The 24,623-nt window shown below is 38.5% G+C and overlaps 1 protein-coding gene across 1 annotated transcript; it reads left to right on the forward strand.

Annotated features, from left to right (window-relative positions):
- The first annotated feature begins 16,080 nt into the window (after nt 1–16,080).
- LOC115717323 (leucine carboxyl methyltransferase 1 homolog) lies at nt 16,081–23,929 on the forward strand. The gene is made up of 13 exons (XM_030646295.2): nt 16,081–16,319; nt 16,419–16,507; nt 16,609–16,751; nt 17,035–17,082; nt 17,341–17,422; nt 17,871–17,973; nt 18,224–18,344; nt 18,484–18,531; nt 18,672–18,755; nt 18,863–18,927; nt 19,589–19,640; nt 20,259–20,297; nt 21,475–23,929. The coding sequence occupies exons 1-13, from the start codon at nt 16,243–16,245 to the stop codon at nt 21,520–21,522; spliced, it is 999 nt and encodes a 332-aa protein (XP_030502155.2). The 5' UTR covers nt 16,081–16,242; the 3' UTR covers nt 21,523–23,929.
- Nucleotides 23,930–24,623: the final 694 nt, after the last annotated feature.

Consider the following 24,623-nt stretch of genomic DNA (forward strand, 5'->3'; position numbering starts at 1 on the left):
TAATATTTGAATACTGAACTGTTCTACTTAGATAGATCATTCTGTTTTTTTTTTATTATTATTATGAATATGAATTTGAATTAGGATTTATTTTTTGTATTAAATAAATATACATTTGTTTTCTATTTAAGAGTTATTTCAATTTTATTTAAATTATTGTTATTATTTTTTTTTTTTTGAAGTAAACTTCTGTTACATCATGTTTGTTTTAAATTTTGCAAAACCTATATGTTATAGTGAGATTTCTCTCACCTAGAAACTCGAGACCAGACTCCTCTTTAAAGGACACGTGTATTCAGATTTCCAATGTAGGTTGAATGTCCGTGAGAGACTTCTCGAAGTTTAGACCTCGCTCAGGATAAAACCAGCGAGATACTGTAAGTATGACTTAAGTCGCACCGCGTAACCATAATTCTCATCATGCAGGGTAGATCCAACTCGCATATGTCAGAACATGTGCGAGTGTCCCCTCTATATCTCCGCGACAAGTATAGAGACCAACTCCCTATGATGCAGTTTGGTCCCAACGACCCAATAGCCCTGACAGACCAATTCGCATGTCCAGACTTTACCAACTCCAATATGCGACGTCTACAAGGGGCGATTACCTAAGGACGCAGACGTTCCAAACGTACTGGCGATCCTGCGAACTCAACAAACGGAACATGAACGGTCAACTCGCAGATGCGGAAGACGCATACGTTGATGAACTTAGTAACCGTCACGTATTTATTAATGTCAACGTTGTTTGAGTTTAGTTATTGCAATTCAATGTGTAAATAATGGATTAACAATGAATGTGATCCTCATGTAACCGATTGGACACCTACTTTGTATATAAAGGGGTGATCCACCATGAAAATGCACCTACGAATCCTTTGCGACAGTGGACTAAGCAGAACGAAATCTGACTGAACCACTATAATTCATTGTCTTGTTTACTTTTTCCAGCCTTGTTGTTTGTTCTTGCATTCCCAGTCGAGTACTCGCCATTTTAGGTTGAATACTCGCACTTGTCATTTCCCAAATAATTCTCTTTTTTGTCAATTAAATAATACTTTTTGGTGTTGCGAAATTCACTCGACAACATTTGGCGCCGTCTGTGGGAATTCGACTGTAAGATTTTATTCACTTCAAAGAACACCATTCACCATGGCTGGAAATCACGTTAACGGAGCTAGCAACGGATCCATCAATATTGGAATGATGAGCGTACCATTGCCTGGAGCTGGAGTGCCACCTGTAGACGTCATCAACGGCGGAGTAGGGAGGAGCAACATCAGACCTCTCAACCTATTCCCAGAAACAACTGGCCCTCAAGTCGGAGACACGTCCACACCACCAGCAACCATGCACTTTCCCCCCGTCACCCCGGCGGTAGTGTCCGAAGGAGTGGTCCAGCTCACGACCGATCAATATGCTGCAATCCAGGATCAGCTGCGAGCACTACAAGCCGAGGTAGATGGACAGAGTCGAGCTCGACGCCCTCCTCGAGTTCCTGCCATTCGCAACGAAAACCCTCAGGTAACAGTTTCCAGACGTCAAACTAACCGTGTACGCAGGGAACGAAGAGCTGACCCTGAAGTTCTGGACTTGAATCACCCGACGTCAAGAGATCGATCTGCAAGGTTTCCTAACCAGAGCGCACAAATCGACGAGGATCCTGAACGCCGCAACCCTCGCAGTCGTCCACCTCGAGATAACGACGCAGAGTCGGCCTCTTCATCCTCGCATGGCCGCACTCCGAGCAGGTATACGAGGTCTGGCTCTGTACAGACACAGTAGGGAGGACATTATCGTGTACACCGAGGTGATCTGCGCGATCACCTCAACGCAGTCTTTAGGGCACGCTCCCGCGGCCCGCATAACACTGAGACGCTCCATGATCCCCATACGGGCGATCAGGGTGTCAATACAGTTAACAACCCGCCTATCGCGCCGATCGCGACCACTGGGATTAATATCCCCTCGAACCTTGCCGCAGTGGTTGCGAGCCCCGCAGTCGTAGCGACTCCAACCCCTGCGACAGGAGGAATCGATCAAAGCATGCTTCTGCAAGCTTTGAAGATGCTCGAGCGACGCGCGTAAGCCCATATACAAGCTGCACGGCACTTCGCCTTTTACCGCAGAAGTGCGGCAGGCCCAACTTCCAAAAGGGTTTCGTTTATCCGAATCCCTCAAATATAAAGGTACTTCTAACCCGTTAGATTACCTAGAAAAGTTTAACACTATAATGGAAGTGGACCAGGTACCGCAACTTGCGAAGTGTCGCATTCTTGCGGCCACACTCGAGGAGAATGCCCATGATTGGTTCACCCAATTACCAGAGGCATCGATATCGACGTGGGAAAACTTCGTCGACTTATTCCTCACACATTTCCAGGCCACGATGACGTATAGGCCACCCTATACGACTTTGGCCAACATCAAACAAGAGCCTGGTGAGTCTTTGCAAAATTATTTCAAGCGTTTTAACGCCGAAGTAACGAAGGTCGAGAAGGCCCCCGAGTCTTCGCTTGTTTGCATGCTAATAACAGGTATCTTGCCAAGAACCGACTTCTGGAAAGAGCTACAGGCCCGAAGGCCAGAATCCTTGGTAGAGTTCTTCGCCATGGCCGAACCTCATAAGAGAATCGAGAATTCTTTGGCAGAGTTAGAGAAGGGCAAGAACAAACGACGATCACCCATACCGCGGTCGCGTTCTCACAGTCCGCGAGGAAAGAATTCCAGGGGGCGAAGCCCAAGAAGACGCAGCCCGCGCAGACCGCGAAGCCCGAAGTTGGCTAAGTCACCCCCAAAGAAGGAGTCCTCGCCGAAAAGGAAAGGGGGACCTCGCTTCGTCAATTATACCGAGCTGGCCGTACCTCGAGACCACATCTATGCGATTGAGGAAAGGAACGGCGTCTTCAAGAAGCCGCCCCCCATCAGGGGAAATCGCGACCGAAGAGATCCCAAAAAGTTCTGTAAGTACCACAAAGACATTGGTCACACTACCCTTGAGTGTTGGGTCTTGCAGGACGAGATAGAGGAACTGATCAGAAGAGGGAAGTTCGACAAGTATAAGAGAGGCGAGGAGGGACATCCCCAAGCGGATGGCAAAGGAGATAGTCAGAACGCGAGTGGCTCGAGAATGCCTCGCAACATCTTAACTATAATCGGAGGACCGCATATCGCAGGCGACTCTCGCAAATCGCATGAAAGGTATGCTAGAGAAGCCAAGGAGAGGCCGTTAACCAATGTGAACAATCTTGGTGAACGGCCAGAGAAGCTCTTCAAGAAGGAGTGCGAGGACATCGTCTTTATGGAGAGCGATGCGAGATGGGTCCACCACCCGCACTCTGACGCACTGGTGATAGTCGCCAATATTGGTGGAGACAACGTCCATCGCATATTGGTCGACAATGGAAGTTCGGTGAATTTACTGAATTTCCAAGCCTTCAAGCAAATGGGATTACAAGAAAAGGATTTGCGACCTATGACATCAAGCATCTATGGCTTCTCGGGAGATGTCATAACAATTAAAGGAATGATCAAACTCCCAATCACTTTGGGAACTGCCCCAATAACCGCCAAGTCGATGGCCGACTTCGCAGTAATCGACCAATACTCAGCGTATAACGCCGTGATTGGTCGACCAATTCTGAAGGAGATGAAGATCATAACCTCGATCTATCATCTAACGATGAAGTTCCCCACTCCCTCTGGAGTAGGATCGGTGAGGGGAGTCCAATCTGACTCTCGAGAATGTTACAATGCAGCTGTCAAGCTCGCAGAAAAAAGGGCAGTGAATGTTATTCATGTTGGGAATTATTTTACCAGGATCTTAGATCTACTCACAAGTATGTTTATTAACATCCTAAATATGAACTTTCTAAAACGATAAAATAAACACATATAAAGTTAAGAAAACCTTACATTGATGCAGCGGAATAAATGTCTCCTTCCACTCAGATCTCTAACCCTTGATTCCTTTCTGTAGCAGAGTATAATCAAGATCTGAGCCCGAATCTCCTTCTTCTTCAAGCTTTGATCCTTCACAGTCTTCCAATCTATGATTGAGTTACTGCTTGCTGTGTGTGGGCACTTACTCTTTCACTAGGGTCACGAAAAAGATGAAGGAAAAGAGGGAGAGAGGTTTCGGCCAAGGTAGAGAGTGAGGAAGGCTCAGTTTTCTGAAGAGAGAAATTTCTGTCAGAAAGGCTTATTGAAAACTTGTATTTTGACTGAGCCATCACTTTCTATTTATAGGCAACTTACTAGGTTTAAGTTTAGAATTATTTGGCATTAAAATAATGAAAATAATAATTTGAAAAAGCCTTATAAGTGGCCGGCCATAGGTGTTGTAATGGGCCCCACTTAATTTTGCAATTTTATCAAATTTTATCTCTATTTTCTCAAAAATGCCAATTTTCCAATTCTAACCTTTTAAATGCCAAAACTAATTATTTAATAATTAAAATACATTATTAAATAATATTGTCATTTAATTTAATTATTAATTAGACATATAAAGTCTATTAATAAATAAATAAACCTAGAAAACTCTTTTCCTTACAATTTCACCCCTGCTTAGTGAAAATTCATAAAATCAGACATAGTCTAACTTTAGAATTATAATTGATCAATCACGAATCAATTAATGAGTCTTACAAGCAGAATGTTCTCAACTAGAATGGGGACCATGGATCTATATGCTGAGCTTCCAATAAGTGAACCAAATTTACCAAGTAAATTCCTACTTATTAATTCTTCGTTGAATCCACTCTTAGAACTTAGAATTGCACTCTCAGACTTATATAGACCATATTGTATGTTTCACGATACCAATATACTATCTCATTTAACCATTGTTATAATCTTATTGTGATTTAAAGATCCTCTATATAGATGATTTACATCGAGATGGGATTTCTTTACCATTCTCACCCCTCAATGTATTTTGCCCCTTAAAACACTTAGCTACCTGTAAATGGTGTTTAGTGATCTAATAATTAGTCAGTTAAACAAGAGCTCATCCATTTACTTCTATTTGCTAAGCTCGAAGGGAATCATCACTTAACTTCTATACACCAGTAGAAGCTATAGATTCCATATTTATGTTCAACACTCCCACTCAATCATACTATCATGTTCCCAAAATATACGTATCACCCTGACCCAAAAGTAGGCTTAACTAATAAATCAAAGAACATGAATAGCACTCCTGAGTTGAGCCCAAGCATATCAGGATTTAGATTCTTTTCAATCTTAAGATCAACTACTGATATTGACTTGGAAAGATATGTATAACGGTAAGTTTGTAATATCTTAACTTAGTTGCAATATCGGTCCAGTCCAATGTATACTCCATACATTCGAAACTAGTATACTTTACTAATGTCCTGGAAAGAACATAACACTTACTCCAAGTGTAAGTACACATCATCGCTGATTATCACATTAGTGTAAATCCAATAACACTGATGAAACAGGGACCAAAACTTTTGATTCATATGATCACAATCACATTCCACTGTGTTGACGATACTGTAATTGTGAATAAACATATGATCTGGATTTAACTGATTTTGTGTGTATGAATGTAATAAACATATTAAACATATTAAACCATTAGCATGTAAAATTCATGCAAACATCAATCACTTCAAATTTCTTATATTGATAACTAATCAGATTGTAAAGAGTTTTATTTAGGGCATAAAACCTAACAAACTCCCACTTGCACTAATATAAAACAAACTGCGCAAATAGGTCAATCTGATGTCTTGATCTTCAAATCAAGTGTAGTATATTTGAATCCACCCAAACTTCTGAAAACTAGTTCATAAATACTCTTATGAAACATCCTTTACTATATGCTTTACTCATCAAGGGATACTGAAATCTTTACTGTTTTAAAAGTACATCTGAATTAACAGAGGACATATCTCTCATATTTTAAAATATGTAATTGAGATAATACAGTGTAGACTTTTCTTCAGTGATATAACTTTCTGGTATTTTCGAATAGACCAAGTTATAGTTCTTCTCTGGTAGAGCTTGAATTATTATACAATAATTCCTCCACCCCCAAAGTAAGCACCATCTTAAGAATTTCGAAATTAGATGGTGTGGTACAAAGACAACTGATACACAGTTCCTTAATATCTGACATATAGATCACTTTCATAAATCCTTCTTGAATATCTTCTAATGTTCCCTATTTGATTACATCTCAGATAGCTCCCACTCAATAGCAGATGTCTGGTTAAATAATACTTTTAACCTCTGATTGTTTAGAGAGTTACCTAGTTGTGACTTTTGTATTAGTCTGAAACTTTAAGTCAAGACTAAGTCATCAACTTAGCAGACTAGTATTTGAAGTAAAAAAAATACATGCCAGAGATAAAGTAATCAAAAATAAGATACCATAAAATTTTATGAGGATTAAGAATTCCTTGTTCAAGTCATTCGAATGGACTGAACTAGAGTTCTTTATTTATTCTCATAATTCTGATAAGCTATACCTATCCATGTGAATGGATAGATTTGCTTTTTTAGTAGTGTTCTTAAGTACCTATCACAATTATCAACCTAATGAAGATGGGTATAGAACTTTAAAATTCTCCCACTCAATTAAGGTAGTGTGAAACTTTAACAAAGAACTTTCAAAGGTATCATGCTTTTACTTACAACAGTAAAAACGAAATGGAACATACAATCAAGATCAAGAATTTATATTGACAATAGCTGACTCATTATATTACTTCTATGTTTAAACAAGATATGTGTTTCATAGGGAATTGTGGAATAGACTCCACCCCTAAGAATATACATATAGGGTACTATGGAAAATCTCCACCCCTAAGTATATAGAGATTATGATCCACCCCTAAAGGTTGTAAAGATCATGATTCTCTGTGTGATAGAGTTTATGTGGAGTTGAATACTATCCAGAGTTCATTAGATATAAAAGATCGTTGAACTGCATAGTTTTCTTAACTTTTCTCCACCCCTATCAGATCATAAGATCCTTTTATTAAACAAATTCTTAATAATTGTATGAGAATTAACAATTATTGATAAACATAGAAATAATTTCTAGTGTTTATATAATATAACTCTATGAAGAGTTGTAAATATTATAGAGTTTGCATCAATAATAAAAACACTTACACATACAAACATACAAATATAATGTGGTAATTATTGATTAAATGAAGCTCAATCTCATAGTTTTGCAATGGGGAATTTCGAAAATAAAACTTTATTAATAAAAAAAATGTATTGCAACAATATGAGAGAAAACAGGGATAAATATCCCTGACTAAAATTTGAAATCCAAGCACTCCTGAGTTGAGCCCAAGCATATCAGGATTTAGATTCTTTTCAATCTTAAGATCAACTACTGATATTGACTTGGAAAGATATGTATAACGGTAAGTTTGTAATATCTTAACTTAGTTGCAATATCGGTCCAGTCCAATGTATACTCCATACATTCGAAACTAGTATACTTTACTAATGTCCTGGAAAGAACATAACACTTACTCCAAGTGTAAGTACACATCATCGCTGATTATCACATTAGTGTAAATCCAATAACACTGATGAAACAGGGACCAAAACTTTTTATTCATATGATCACAATCACATTCCACTGTGTTGACGATACTGTAATTGTGAATAAACATATGATCTGGATTTAACTGATTTTGTGTGTATGAATGTAATAAACATATTAAACATATTAAACCATTAGCATGTAAAATTCATGCAAACATCAATCACTTCAAATTTCTTATATTGATAACTAATCAGATTGTAAAGAGTTTTATTTAGGGCATAAAACCTAACAATTCACCTTTTGAATGCACCACCACCTCGCCAGGAGATCCTCAGGATCGAGGAGGTACCGCACGTGGACAAACCGGACTTGGATCCAAGAATCCTTGATCACACCGCCGCAGCCCAAGCCGCGGAAGATACAATCGAGGTACCTATAGATCCTATAGATAATAACAAGGTTTTAAAGATTGGTTCTAGATTAAATATACAGTTGCGAGAACACTTGACGACTTTTCTAAAACAAAATCTTGACATTTTTGCCTGGAAACATTCAGATATGGTCGGGATATCTCCACAGGTCATGTGTCATCGCTTGAACATTGACCCCGAAGTGCGAGGTGTCCGACAAAAGCGCCGCAAAATGGACCCCGCGAGGTACCAAGCGCTGAAAGAAGAAGTTGACCGCCTCCTTGCCTGCGGCTTTATACGGGAGTCATTTTACCCCGACTGGTTAGCTAACCCAGTACTCGTGCCAAAGCCCAATGGCTCATGGCGTACATGCGTTGACTTTACAGATCTGAACAAAGCCTGTCCCAAAGACAGCTTTCCTCTTCCTAGCATTGACCAGCTTGTCGATGCCACTGCAGGTCACGCACTTTTAAGCTTTATGGATGCGTACTCGGGATACAATCAAATCCCAATGTATGAACCGGACCAAGAACATACCTCGTTCATTATTGATCGAGGATTATACTGTTACAAAGTAATGCCTTTCGGTTTAATAAACGCAGGTGCGACTTATCAAAGGCTAGTGAATATGATGTTCGCAGATCTTATTGGAAAGACAATGGAGGTATATGTTGACGATATGCTCGTAAAATCGCAGCATGCGGAGGATCATATTACGCACTTACAGGCCATGTTCGACATATTGCGACGATACAAGATGCGTCTAAACCCATTAAAATGCGTCTTTGGAGTGGGTTCCGGAAAATTCCTTGGTTTCATGGTAAATCAGCGAGGAATAGAGGCCAATCCTGCGAAGATTAGAGCATTGATAGAAATGTCGTCACCGACTAAGCCAAAGGAGGTTCAAAGCCTCACAGGCAAAGTCGCGGCTTTAAACCGCTTCATATCCAGATCCTCTGACAAGTGTAAAGAGTTTTTTCAGACTTTGAAAGGTAACAAAAGGTTTCAATGGAATGAGGAGTGCGAGCAGGCTTTTCAAGTGTTAAAAACGCATCTGGGGCAACCTCCAGTTCTATCAAAACCATTGCCCGGAGAAGTTCTGTCTATTTATTTGGCCGTCTCTGAATACGCGATTAGTTCAGTACTAGTCCGCGAGGACCAAGGACGTCAACACCCGGTGTACTACGTCAGCAAGCGATTATTAGACGCCGAGACGCGTTATCCTCAAATGGAGAAACTGGCTTTCGCCTTGATAATATCCTCAAGAAAATTGCGACCTTATTTCCAGGCTCACAGCATTGAAGTTTTGACAAACTTCCCCTTAAGGCAGGTTTTGGCAAAACCAGAAGCATCGGGGAGATTGTTAAAGTGGGCGATGGAGTTAAGTCAGTTCGACATCAGGTATAAACCGAGAACTGCGATCAAGGGGCAAGCCTTGGTAGATTTTATACTTGAGTTCCCAAGCACCGAGGTGGCAGTTGTAGAGGGTGGAAATGACATTGCCGTGGCAAGCAAAGAAGTATGGACATTGTATGTCGATGGAGCCTCAAGTAACGAAGGTTCTGGCAGCGGGATCTTGTTAATCAGTCCCAATAATTTCAAGGTACACGCTGCTCTGCGTTTTGAATTCTCTGCATCTAACAATGAAGCCGAGTATGAGGCTTTAATCGCAGGTCTGAAATTGGCTCTCGAGATGAAAGTCGAGTATCTACAAGCTTTTAGCGACTCTCAAATCGTGGTATGCCAAGTGAGTGGAGAATACCTAGCAAGAGGCGGAAGATTGGTTAAATACTTAGCCATCGTTCGTGAAATAATGCAGAAGTTCAAACATGTAGTTGTGTCTCGAGTACCGCGTACTCAAAATGCCCACGCAGACGCATTGGCCCGACTGGCCTCCACCAGAGAAGCCGAATTACTCGATGTAATTCCGGTAGATGTATTGGCTCATCCAACCATAGATCGAGAAACAATCATGGAGATCGATGACGTTCAGGAGATTACCTGGATGACTCCTATCCTCACATACCTTGACAAGGGGCTCCTACCTGATGATAAAATAGAAGCAAGGAAATTGCGACAGCGAGCAGCCCGTTATGTGATATATGACCAGAGTTTGTATCGCAGAAGTTTTAGTCAACCACTTCTCAAATGTATCAGTGGAGAAGACTGCGGTTACATACTGCGTGAAGTGCACGAGGGAATTTGTGGCAATCATACTGGAGGTAATTCCCTTGCCTTAAAAATTATGCGGCAAGGGTATTACTGGCCAACATTGCGACAAGATGCCCTCGCATTTGCAAAAAGGTGTGATAGATGCCAGCGAATAGCCACTTACACACACCAGCCCCCGAGTAACCTCCATTCTATCACGAGTCCCTGGCCCTTTGCAATATGGGGAATTGATTTAATTGGCGAGTTACCCAAGGGAAAAGGCGGAGTCAAATATGCTGTGGTCGCGGTTGACTATTTCACGAAATGGGCTGAAGCAAAAGCACTCGCAACCATCACTGCAACGAAGTTACGCGAGTTCGTCTACACCTCCATCATTTGTCGTTTTGGCATTCCGCATAAACTCATTTCAGACAATGGAAAACAATTTGACTGTAAAGAGATGCGACAGCTATGCGATGATTTAGGGATTAAAAAAGCTTTTTCCGCAGTCGCTTACCCGCAGAGTAATGGACAGACTGAAGCAGTCAATAAAATAATTAAGCACACCATAAAGGGAAAATTAGAAGATCGCAAAGGGGCGTGGCCAGATGAATTATCGCAAGTCCTATGGTCCTATAATACGACCCCTCGATCCACAACTGGCGAAACACCCTTCTCGCTTTCTTACGGGTGCGAGGCCATGTTGCCAGTAGAAGTTGGGGCAGGTTCCCTACGCAGGGATACTTTCAATATCTCGCAGAACAACGAGAATCAGTTATTCTGCCTTGATCTTTTGGAGGAAAAGCGTGATAAAGCGCAACTACAAAATGCGGCTTATCAACAGCGAACAGCAAGGTACTTTAACTCCAAAGTAAAGATAAAAACCCTGCGAGTAGGAGACTTGGTCCTTAGAAGAGTAATGCCAAACACCAAAATCCCGTCGCATGGAGTTTTTGGGGATAATTGGGAAGGACCGTACGTTATCGCAGATCAAATTGGTGATGCAACTTATCGACTCGCAACACTCGATGGAACCGCGATTCCACGAGCATGGAATAGCGAGAGCTTGAAATTTTATTATCAGTAGTATTCGCATTATTCGATTATGTTAATTCGTGTACTTATACTTAGATATTTTTTGTTCAAAAAAAAAAAAAATCCTAAGTATAGGGGGATATATGCCCGCATGTACTATTGATTGCATGAATAAAATTACTTGCTAAGTTTTTCAAGTGATTTAAATTTAGTTTACCAACTTTGAAAATTTTCCTACTTATTACACCAAGCTGTAATTAAAGTCGCACATGTATATAAAATTGCGATTACACCGAGCTGTAATCAAAGTTAAAAATATATAAAATCGCGAGTACCCGTGTACTGCGTAAATATTAAAGTATAAGCTATCCCCGCGAGGATAGAACTTTGTCCAAAAGATAAAGTAAATTTGTCCAAGTACAGAAGTGCGAGTATCCATGTACCGCATATATAAAAAAAAAAAAGAAAGTGAAATTAAACAACAACATAAATCAGAAGATAATCAAGCGTCTGGAGCAGCAGGAGTAGTCTCATCAGGAGCAGCCTCGTCCGCGACCTTGCTGACGACCTCATTCTCAACTTCTTCAGCCTGTACGCCCTCGACCTCGTCCAGAATGTTGCCTTCCCCACCTTGAGTCTGGGTAGGCGACATGGCGCGAAAGGCTTCAGCCATCTCAGCAGCTTCAGCTCCAAGAAGCGAGAAGTCGAAGTCGGGGACTTTGGAAAGAGTGGTATAGATATAATCAGACACAGCCTGATCGTACTGTTTCTTCCCATTCTCTTTCTCAGCCTCTAAGTCGCGAGCCATCTCAACGATCGTTGTCTGCGACTTCTTGACCTCGAGCTCCGCCTGTTCTTTCGCCCTGCTGAGTTCCTCGAGCTCCTTCTCCTTGGCCTTGTTCAGCTCCTCAAGCTCTTTCTCCATCCTCACCACATCCTGCTTCAGCCTCTTTATATTTTCTTGAAAATGGGCGTTCTGCCTCTTCAGCGAGTCGGCTTCCTTCGAAGGAGTAGCGCGGCTTTTATGAATAAAGCCATGGACTGCGCGGCCAGTTTAGTGGATCGAGCAACGAGATCCTCGTAAGGGATCTCAGCCAGGAACTTTTCCTGCATGGCCAGGAAGTCGCGAGCACGAACTGGAGGGTCGATGACGACTTTCTTCCCCTTATCCTGAGTGTTCTTGGCCAACTTCTTAGAAGAATCTGCGACAGGCGAAGCCATCACATTGCTTTTCCTCTTCTGGGCAACGACCGGCGAAGTCGTCGCTGTTCCACCCTTTTGTTTGATCTTCAGGACAGGGGCAGACTTCAGAAAAGTCATATCTGCAAGCATAAATGACAGATAAGTGAAAAATCACAATCCTACACCGTCAGTTTATAGCAAGAGACGAGTTACCTGAAATTTGTCGAGGAGTTTGCTTAGAGAGACGCTTGTCTATTCGCTCTTGCTGCTTCTCAGATGGTTCTTTATATACTGGCTCCCGTTGAAGACTCGCGTTCTTGGGAATCAGCTGATGTTCCCGCAACTTTGCAGTTGTACACAATAATCGCCAGTCGCGATCTTGTACCGGAAGGCTCCCGAGAATTTCAGCTGTCTCCTTGCTAGTCGCGTCAAGAGTTGGTCGAGCTGGTCTATCTGCGATGACAACAAAAGCAAGTTAGCAAAAGATTTCAAAAGGCAAAGTAAAAAATGTCTAAGTCAAAAAATACGCGACATACTGGGTCTGCGATTAAAGTCAGTCCTAATCCCAGGAACCTTAAAGACGTAAAACCACTTCGACTTCCAGTCACCCATGTTCGACACCATCCCCTCAACACCGTTTATTTCAGAAGTCGCCCATTTGCTAAAGTAATAGAAGCCGTTATGGAGGCCCATGCTCTTTATATCATAGAAGTAACTAAACTCCTCTACAGACGGAGCCCTATGGGCATACTCCATGTACATCGCGTAGAAAGCCAATACGGTGCGATAACTGTTGGGTGTCAGCTGAAAGGGCGATACGTCATATCGCCTAAGAATGGCTGCGATAAAGGGATGAAAGGGGACCGATACACCGCATCGAAGGATGGGTATTGAGATTACCACATCCTCCGTAGGGATGATCGCAGGGTTGGTGAATGGAAGGTGCGCTCTCTGAGATGGTTTAGGACGTTGAAACGCGAGTCGCAACAAATTCAACCTCACAAAGGTGGTGAAGTCTGATTTGGCAACCCTCGAGACTAAGTCCTCGCACGCGAAGGGCTCGTTCAATTGGGAGTCGTCGACCGAATCTGTCCCACTCCCTTCCGCTTCTTCCTCTTCCCCACCTGACTCGCGGACTGGAGTCGTCCATTCCTCCTCCACCTCCTCGACCTCGATGTCGGGAGCATGCCTCGTATGTATGAGGTAGTCGCGTGCCGACACTGTGGACTCGCTGTCCCAGATATCGATTGTCCCAGGTTCAGCGAGCTCCTGTACCATCCTCTCGATGTCTACGGAAGACATCGGACCTAACTCTATTTCCGCAGCCTCCATTTCGGAGATGTCCGTAGGGAGAAAACTGTCTCTCTCCTGGTCTGACTCTCCGTCAAAGGCGCGGCCTCCTGAGCCGAGCTGCTGGCTATCCGATAGATCGCTCATCTGAAAGATAGAAGATCTTTTCAGCGTGATGGATGTGTGAAAAATAAAAGTAAGTGATCTCACCCGCAGTAGATTATAAAGTCGCATTCGACAGAAAGGTCAGCCTCCATGCGAAAACTGACCATCCTGTCAATATACGAGAAGAGATATAGCTATCTTTGGGCAAGTAATTCATGCATCCTTGGTTAAACGGTATACCTCCAGAAACGGCTGGGAGTTTCCCAGTGACTCAAGAGGTGTGCATTTTCGAGCATAACCCTGAAGTTACTGGGATACCCCCACCGTTTCGAGACTACCCATCAACCAAAGAGTGCGATCATTCGAGCATTAACGCACGTCAACAAATGGCTGGGTGTATCACAGTATCTCAAGGGGCATATAATCGCATATATGGCCATTAGAATACTGTGACACACCCACCATTTGGAATGGCAATTAATACTCTCACCACTCAGCCTGCGACATGTAAAGATCCTAAAAGGTCTAGCTAACAGTTAAGCGGAAATGAGTCTTGGAAATATGCGATTATTCAAGCTGTTCATCTGAACACCCGCGAACATTCAAATTGTTCATCCGAATATCCGCGAGTATTCGAGACGTGAATCAGTGCCTATGAATTGTGTGCGGTTATCCCAGTTTACAGGCCCTATACTATGAATGTTACCCAGTTTCATTTACCCAAAACACATAAATACCCACTAGCATACATTCCCAAAAAAGCCTTTAAAAACATCCAAACCCAGAAAGAAAAGCGCAATTTCTCCAAAAACAAAAAATGAAAATGCAGAGATTTAGAAACTAACCCTTAGTTTTGATTCCTGCGAATTGCTCTCGATCACGTCTGAGATTGAAAATGTTGTGGAAACTGGCAGAAAATCTGGGGATGAATTTTTTCTGAAGTGTATGAACTGGAGGGAAGTTAAGAGAAAAGAGGGAAAAATGGGAAATTTGATTCGTATCAAAGCGTTTAAATACCCATATCCCTTATTAATTGGGATTGTGACATGTGGCAGCCAGAATGCCTAAGGTCGCCCAATCTAACGGCCAATTATGGCCACGCCTACACGAAAACCGAAGAGTTTTGTGACGTGGCATCCTAGAGGTAATAAAAATTAATAATTACAGCCGTCATTTTTCGAAACCCTCGATGGGACAACCAAAAAGTCACCTCCTCGTGACAACCTTTCACCTGTCTCTCGAGTAATAGTTTCCCTCAGTGACCGCTCTTGTCACGTCGCGAAACTAGGGGCATGTGTTATAGTGAGATTTCTCTCACCTAGAAACTCGAGACCAGACTCCTCTTTAAAGGACACGTGTATTCAAATTTCCAATGTAGGCTGAATGTCCGTGAGAGACTTCTCGAAGTTTAGACCTCGCTCAGGATAAAACCAGCGAGATACTGTAAGTATGACTTAAGTCGCACCGCGTAACCATAATTCTCATCATGCAGGGTAGATCCAACTCGCATATGTCAGAACATGTGCGAGTGTCCCCTCTATATCTCCGCGACAAGTATAGAGACCAACTCCCTATGATGCAGTTTGGTCCCAACGACCCAATAGCCCTGACAGACCAATTCGCATGTCCAGACTTTACCAACTCCAATATGCGACGTCTACAAGGGGCGATTACCTAAGGACGCAGACGTTCCAAACGTACTGGCGATCCTGCGAACTCAACAAACGGAACATGAACAGTCAACTCGCAGATGCGGAAGACGCATACGTTGATGAACTTAGTAACTGTCACGTATTTATTAATGTTAACGTTGTTTGAGTTTAGTTATTGCAATTCAATGTGTAAATAATGAATTAACAATGAATGTGATCCTCATGTAACCGATTGGACACCTACTTTGTATATAAAGGGGTGATCCACCATGAAAATGCACCTACGAATCCTTTGCGACAGTGGACTAAGCAGAACGAAATCTGACTGAACCACTATAATTCATTGTCTTGTTTACTTTTTCCAGCCTTGTTGTTTGTTCTTGCATTCCCAGTCGAGTACTCGCCATTTTAGGTTGAATACTCGCACTTGTCATTTCCCAAATAATTCTCTTTTTTGTCAATTAAATAATACTTTTTGGTGTTGCGAAATTCACTCGACAACACTATTTTTTGTTCTTCTTAATTTTCTATAAGTAAATAATAAGTATTATTTTGTTATGACTCATACATACCTAATTATATTTTACTAACCAAATATAATATCACAAATATTAAGCATAATCATACCTTTAGATACAATCTAAATAATAAAAAAAAAATTAAACTTTAACTAGTATTAATTGTAAAGAGGTAAAAAGTTTGATGAGATAAAATAGAGAATTTGAAAGTAATTTGAAGGGGTGGAGTTAGAAGGCGACAGGAGTGCGAGGAGGATTTTGCTGTAAATGACCTAAAAACTACGCTAATTTTTGTAAAGGCAGAGAAAGAGGAAAGCCTGATTGGAGTGTTGCCTCAGATTGTTGGGAAAACAATGGCGGAGATGGCTGATTCGCGTAGCAACAGAGCTGCTGTTCAAGCCACCAACGACGACGCTTCCGCCAGCAAATTGTTAGTTTCTTTGTATCTTTATCTGCTGTTTGCTTCCAAAGAAAACATTTTCATTTCCAGACTAAAGAGTACTGACTTTCAATTTGTATGGCTGAAAAGGTCCTGCGTTAAAAAAGGGTACATGAAGGATGACTATATCCATTTATTTGTAAGGAGACCCGTGAGGAGATCTCCCATAATTAATCGTGGTAAACAACAATTAAGCTTTAGCTTCTTCGTTTTAAGATTATATTTGTGTGTATTTGATTAGTGATGGGTTAATCGTCTTTCCTGCTTTGTATATATCAAGGCTACTTTGCGCGTTGGGCTGCTCTTCGACAGCTTCTTTTTCAATTTCTGGACACTGAGAGTAATGGGGATGAAAAGGTTCAAACAAAGAAGCAGATATTATCACTTGGAGCTGGTTTTGATACTACGTTTTTTCAATTGCAGGTGTTTCTGAGTCATCATCATCATTATTATTAATGTGATAGAGTCAGTACTTTCAGTTTCAGATGTTCCTTTCTTGTACTTATTTTAAGTTGGTAGATGTAAGAAATTACTTGTAAATATTTTGGCTCAGTTAGTTTTGTTTAATTTTTCAGTCTTTAAATGCCCAAATGGTTTAAATTGTCTTCCAGTGTTTCATCACTAGTTTCCGAGGACAACACATGCATAGATATACATATTACATGTATAGGATTGTATTGAATTTTTTCTTCGTTCTCTTTGCCAGGATGAAGGGAAAGCCCCACATTTATATGTGGAAGTGGATTTTAAGGAGGTGAGGAACATTTTAAACCTTCATTACTACTAGGAATTTGTTATCAAATGCAGTTTCTTTTCTTTTTGATATGAGGAAGCATTATGTCTACGTAAGCTTATAATGTATTAGCATGAATTGCTTATAGAAATTTCTGTAACTAATTCCAACTGTTTTTGACCAAGAGGGTTAAATTTAATGCTTTCTCTTAAAAGAGGGACAGATAAATTTTATGCATCTTTTGTCATTTGCTCACCTTTAAATCTTTTTATTTTATAGGTTACTAGTAAGAAAGCTGCACTTATAGAGAGTTGCAGTCAGTTGAGGAACAAAATTAATCCATCTGCATCCATTTCACAAGGTAGATGAACCTCAAGTTACATTCAAAGTTACTCCCTGGAAAGAATTTTAACTATAACGTATAGCTTTCTTCTCTATTTCATGCTGTTCATGGTTTTTTTGAATAAGATATATGAAATTCCATACCGAGAATGCTGAGTATGGATGTATATGTTCAGATTTCTATACTTTGAGATTTCTCTTTGATTTAACAATGTTTGAATTTAGAGTGTTAAGGAACTGCAGTAAGAAACAACATTTTAAACACTTGCCTTCCGTATAAAATGGCCTTGCAACTCTTTTTTGCATTATGCTAATATTTTTATTGATTATGTAAATTTTTAAATATTTATACTAGAAATTTTGTTGATTATGAAAATTTGATGTTTTAATAATTGATAGATTAATGTGTTTAACTTAATGTTTATGCAAGTGATAAAATTTCTATTGGGGTATCTGTTACTTTTCAGATAAAGGGGAAGTACTTAGTGATAACTATAAACTACTCCCAGTGGATTTGCGTGACGTAAACAAGTTAGATGACATCATAGTATTGGCTGATATGGATCCCAGGTATGTGTGTTAGAGTCATTATTACTTAGAACAACAACGGGTATGTGAAAAATGTAGGAAATGAGTTCATGAAAAAAGGGAGACAGTAGGAAAATGAACCTTTTGCTTATTGTTTCTTGAAACATCCTGATCTTAAGCATGTTAGATGTCATACCTATTTTCGCTTGAAAAAGAGAAGGAAAGAGACTTCTTATTATCTTCATTTATCGTGGAGGAGGATTAAATTTCTTCATTCTAATATTTTTATCAGCTTGCCGACTTTTATAATAGCAGAATGCGTTTTGATATACTTGGATCCAGATTCAAGTAGCGCTGTAGTTGGTTGGGCATCAAAAACATTTTCTACAGCAATATTTTTCTTGTATGAACAGGTAATGTGCCTTTTCACGCCTACCTATTATTATTATTTGGTGTTTTCTTTGACTGTGTAAGACAGATAAGTTTCAAGGTTGATTTAATTTTTTTAAGTCAATTGCTGAACTAGGATCCTTTCACATCTTATTACAATAGATTCATCCGGACGATGCTTTTGGGCAACAGATGATTAAGAATTTGGAGGTCTGTTTCTTTCTTGTTGTCACGATCATTGTTGTTTTCATTTGTTAGTAGTCTTTCTCTGGATTTCCTTGTTTCCTATTCGAGTCTTAAAGACTTCTCTTTTTCTTTTTCTTTTGGTTCTTAAAAATGATTTCATTCAGAGCCGGGGCTGCGGACTCCTGGGTTTATATGCCACACCAACGTTACAAGCAAAGGAAAAACTTTTTCTTGACAATGGATGGCAGGTAGGTGTTCCATGATTTTAATATCTGGAAATAAAAGTTCTTCATTTCAATATTTTGGTGATCCCATTTTTAATACTGGCATCATGTTCAACATGAGGTTATTGCAGAGGGCTGTTGCTTGGGACATGCTAAAAGTTTATAGTACTTTTATCGAAGCTCAAGAAAGACGTAGGTATGTCCTATGCTCTGAAGTGTTAGTGAAGTTATGACGGATTATTCAATTGTGAATTGTCATAATTGACTTGAATTAATTACACTAGTTTGGTAGTGTTTAAATGCTCAAAAGTTTGGGTGTTAATTTGTGTTGCTACTTGTTATCCTTGTCCTTGAAAATTGTGAAATTTGTGACGGACCATCTTGAGAGGTGTTTACAACTACTACAAGTCTTAGAAGAGTCGCCAGTTTACACATTTATGTCATGCTGGCTTGCTGAGTTGATAACAACATTTATCACCATAAGAAGATCACAATGAGAGTCCCCCCGCTTTGCATCTACTTTGCAGTTGCATCTGGTTTAAAGGGTAAATAAGAAAGGCGGGTGGGGTGGTTCTAGGTTAATCTTTACATGAAAATGACAGCTCTATTATAAGTTTATTACCTGATTTTGGTTTTATTCAGCTCCCCCTCCCTCCCTCTCTTTCCTTTAAATGCAGTCTACAGTTGTAGATAAACTGCAGTTGTGATATAGTATGGTATAAATCCTCTTTTAAAGCTCTTAAGTTTCTCTTACTGTGCATCTTTGTGCTCTTGCTTTCTAACTTCTTAGTATGAAGCTCACAATTGCTCTTACATATTTGGAGAAAGATTCTTATCAGTGATCTTGTGTTGATTAGGATTGAACGGCTAGAACTGTTTGATGAATTTGAAGAATGGCACATGATGCAGGCAAGTCAACCCTAACAAATCTTAATTAATATCAATTTGACATAGATTTATATTAGTTGTCCTTGAAAGCTGTTTCCCTGTTATTTGCACTAAGCATGCACATGTATAGGTCACACACTTACGAATCATACCTGTTTAAGTTTTAACTACTGTGAAAAATATATTTTTTTTATTGATTATAGAATAAATATACAATACAAACAAAAGCTTAAATAGGTTAAGCTAGGGAACCAAACAAACTAATTGTGAACAAGGTACAATTCATTAACCGAACCAAAACTAAGTGACACTGTCAGAGTCTAATATACTATCTCTTCACAATATTTTTTAACTCTCTCAACAATACTATTACTCTGATTTTTATGCCTCCTTTAAGTGGTGATTTATGTCACACATGCTATTTATTTGATCTAAAATTTGTATCGTATTTTTAAATTTAAATAACTGTACATAAATACATCTTCATATGATGTAGAAGTGGAGCTGACCTGGGCTTCCTTAAAAGTTTGTTATAATGTAATGTTGATGGGTCATACACATAGCATGGGGTTTCGATTTTTATTTATTTATTTTTTGTTTTTCTTACGTGATTTTTGTATTGGAACTGATGATTACCAGGAGCACTACTGCGTGGCTTATGCAATCAACGATGCCATGGTATGTCCGCATATCACTAAACTCATGCTCTCACTTTTGTTAAGCTCAGTTCATATCCTTAACTTGTTTGTCATGTGATTCTCCAAAGCTTCTGACATTTTCATTTTTCATTTTCTAAAACCAGTTAAAGTTATCATTTTTTGTTGAGGTAATTCCGTTTTAGTCTAGAACCAAACCAAAAAAAAAAAAAAAAAAAAGAAAAAAAGAAAAAAAAAAAGAATGAAAGAAAAGATTATGAAATACCAACTTTTGATCTTTGCTTATTATGATTTTATTAGGGTTGGGCATCCGATCCAATCTAATTTTTTTCTTTTCATCCAATCCAAATAGTAATTGAATTTAGAAAATTATCATTCTATCCGATCCAATTACACCTAAAAATCCAATCTAAAGTAATTGAATTGGATGGGTTTTTTGAATGGATATCTAATTACATATTTAAATTTTAATATTAATTTAAAAATATAAAAAAAAATAGGTAAAAAAAAATTAAATATCATCTTTTATTTAAATTTAATACTCTATGTAATGCAACTAAAAGTTTAAAATAAGTAAAATAACTTTACCAATAATAAAATAGAAAAAATATATCATGAAAACAATTATACAAAATAATCAAATGTTATAAATTTAACACAAATTTCACTAAAAATATAATTAAAATATATATTATTTATTATACATAAATAAATATAAATATTATTTTAATATATATAAATATAATTGGATGGGGACGGTTTTTTTTTTTTTTAATGACATCTAATAATCCAAACCGAGTAAAATCTAACTTTAACATCAATTCAATCTAATTGTAATTAGATATTTAATTTTTTTGTAATTGGATTGAATTGGGTTCAATTAGATTAGATTGAATGTAGCCTATCCCTAATTTTTATCATATTTTTCATACATTTATTTTTTCCTTGTGAAGTTTTTGTTTCTAGCTGAAAAGAATCTGAAGTCTTTTTTTTTTTTTTTTTAATTTGTCTCCCCTTTTCTGCACTGGTATTTTTATTGTCATCAAATCATAGTAGTTTTATTGGAACGATCATGGAGAGATATTTGTTGTTTACTTTTTCCTCTTTATCTTTTTCTCATTGGAACGAGACATTGTTGGTCATTTCGCTCCAAAAGGATACAACGTAACCCATTTTGGCTTCTCTCTCTAATGGCTCAGGGTCTATTTGGGGATTTCGGCTTTCAGAGAACTCACAGCACGTGCTAGACCCATCATCAGTCTCGCCATGAAAGCACGAGCTTAAGTACTCCTTGCCAATGCCAAGTTAGGCTAGAACAATTGGTGAATCAGACGAAAAGCTTGGGCATGTGACACGTGCGACCCTACCCCGTCAGCCTTGTATGGTGGGGGGTTTTCGGGATTGTGACGTACACAACTATTACTAGTTATTGTTTTACCTTAGTCTTCAGAAGAATGATGACATGAGTTGAATGTTTTCGTGTGTTGTTTTGCTGAAGGAAGTTGGTCATTTTGGTGGTTGAGAAATTAATGGAATGAACAGGATTCTTCTTTATTATTGGTATTATTTTGTTTGGTTACAATATTTTGATTATTATTTCAATAGAAATTTTACTATATGATTCTTGCAAAAAATAATAGAAAGTTTATCTTATGCATGATAAATTTTTGGAAACTTTTATAGTACTCTCCTTTTGATTTGGACAATTTAATTTTTTATACATTCAAAAAAATTTAACGCTTCGAAAATGGAATTTTAAACAGTCTGTTGTATGTTTGCCTTCTTTATTATGTACACCTGAAATAAACTATTTTAACCTTTATTTTCTTATCAAGCAAAGGAGCTTTTTATTATCACAGAACAACTACAAATACAACCAAAAAAACAAAAACCAACCAAGCTTTACAACAAACCAGCTCTAGCCATTAACTTCTTAATAAACTATACATTTTAAGCAAAAAATGTTGATTATTAGTATTCAACTTCCCTCTAGCAACATTAAGCAATCTATAAGACATCTTCTTTTGAACCTTAGCAACCATCAACTAAGCTGATCTAGGACAACCTTCAAACACATGGATTTCGATTTTTCCATATCTCATACACTATTGCAACCATCAAACAATTTATAACTACAGCAACCAAGCCTTTCCTAGTGTTGCAGATCCAGACGTTCTAGCTTTCAAACACTTGAGGCTAAGAGAAAGACCCCAACCAACTGAACAACATCTGAATCACTTGATCAGACAAAGTACATTCAAAGAATAAATTAGCATGACTTTCTTTTGCTAAATTACAAACAAGACAATTTAAAGTTTCAACAGAGATGCAGAACTTGACCAGCTAGTCACTAGTAAAGAGATGAGAGTTCAAAACTTGCCAAAAAATAAATCTATGTTTAAGAACACTTAGCCGACACCAAACATTTCTCTAATAACTAATAAGAGGCTGTTGAATAAGACTGTTATAGGGTTTTGCAGCTCTAAATTTACCAAAACTTCCTGCAACAATTATATTGCCTATGCAACAAGTTTGCCTCAAATGACAATTTTCTCCAATACCAGCTCGAATCCTGCTTCAAATTATAATTCTAGAAATTGGCTCCTTTGAGATATATTGAACTAACACATTTAACCCATAACAAGACATGCTTCTCCATTATAGCCCAAATATAGTTAGCAAAAACTTCTTTGTTCCACAGAGGGCTCTCTCGAAACCCCAGACCTCCAAACATCTTAGGAAGACAAACTTTCCCCCAAAGAGTCAAGTGTACCTTACTCTTGTTCCCATTACAACCCTAAAGAAATCCTCTGCAAAGTTTCTCAACTTCTTTAATAACACTCTGTGGAAGCAGAAAAATGCTTATCCAATAGTTCCCTAAGCCTAAAAGAACTAAATGGATCAATTGGACTCCCCCAGCAAACGATAAATGCCTAAAAGCCCAGGTGTGAATTTTTAGTTTTATTTTCCTCAAGATAACATCACAATCTTCCAACTTCCACTTGGTAGGTCTTAGCGAGACTCCCAAATACTTGAAAGGAAATCTAGCTTCCTTAAATTGCATCTCAAGCAATATAGATTCTCTTGTAGAATTCGAGATCCTAACTAGAAATATTTGGGATTCAGATTTGTTAGCTTGCAGCCTTGAAGCATTAGTGAAATCATCCAAATTATTTTTTAAGTGCCTCACATATTGAACTGTTCCCTTGCAAAATAACATAAGATCATCAGCAAAGCATAAGCTTGTAAGTTGTAAGTTTTTGCACATAGGATGAAATCTAAATGTTCCCTCTTGAGATTCTACTTCAGTCTTCTAGTTAAATATTCCATTATCAGAATAAATAGAAGAGGGGAGATCAGATCTCCTTGTCTTAATCCCTTGGCCCGTTGAAATTTACCTTGCAATCTTCCATTCATCATAATTGAATAAGAAGAGCCTTTCAAGCAAGTCATTATCCAATTAACAAATCGGCTAGGAAAGTAGTAGGCTTTAAGAAGATCTTCAAGGAATCCCTAGTCCATTGTGTCATAATATTTGCTAAGATCTATCTTTATATCACATCTAGCTAAGTTTTTTCCTACCATAATCGTTAATACGATCTTGGAAGATGAGGATATTATGGGCTATATACCTATTTTTAACCTACTTTTTATATTGTAAATTAGAACTTTTCAAAACTTTGCAGAAGAATATGTTAAATAATTACATAGTACATTGTTATATAAAAAAATTAAAATTATTTGGATATCGAAAACATAAAGAGAATGTGCCAATTCATTGTAGAAGCACTCTAAATTTTATATTATTCTCTTTTTACTCATTACATTTTATTACACTTTAACACTCTTAATAGATGAGCTAAAATAACTCAATCTTAAATATAGAGAAAACATGATAAAATTAAGCTTCCATCAAGTGAGCTAAACTTTTACATGATTTTTGTATCAATAAATAATACTTAGCTAAATGTAGAGATAACTATTCATTGAGTTAAAAATATTTTATTATTATTTGCTTAACATTTTTATATATATATATATGTGTGTGTGTTAATAATATATTTTGTTGGCGTTAAAAAGTCACCAATACCAACTCGCTAGATTGGCGAGATAAATAATGAGTATAAGTAAATCATTTAGAGAGGCACAAGTTGTACAGTAGTTCACTCTCCATGTCACAATGGTAATGAAGCTACGTCTACTCCGAGTTTTTATTTCTCATGAGATTACAAGAAAATTGGCTAAGTGTGAAAGATCTAATTTCTAGTGAGAGAAATTAGAGAGAGATGCTCTGACCTTATAGGTACTTTTCTAAATGAAAAAATGAGCTAGAAGAACTCTCCTTTTA

Source organism: Cannabis sativa, chromosome 5 (genome assembly GCF_029168945.1).
Source record: "Cannabis sativa cultivar Pink pepper isolate KNU-18-1 chromosome 5, ASM2916894v1, whole genome shotgun sequence".
Classification (NCBI taxonomy): Eukaryota; Viridiplantae; Streptophyta; class Magnoliopsida; order Rosales; family Cannabaceae; genus Cannabis; species Cannabis sativa.

What these genes read in the sequence shown, in the direction of transcription:
- LOC115717323 (XM_030646295.2), top strand. Translation starts at nt 16,243, where the DNA reads ATGGCGGAGATGGCTGATTCGCGTAGCAACAGAGCTGCTGTTCAAGCC. An exon ending in GACGCTTCCGCCAGCAAATT is followed by an intron (nt 16,320 to 16,418) that starts GTTAGTTTCTTT and finishes ATGGCTGAAAAG; the next exon opens with GTCCTGCGTTAAAAAAGGGT. An exon ending in AAGAATGGCACATGATGCAG is followed by an intron (nt 19,641 to 20,258) that starts GCAAGTCAACCC and finishes GATGATTACCAG; the next exon opens with GAGCACTACTGCGTGGCTTA.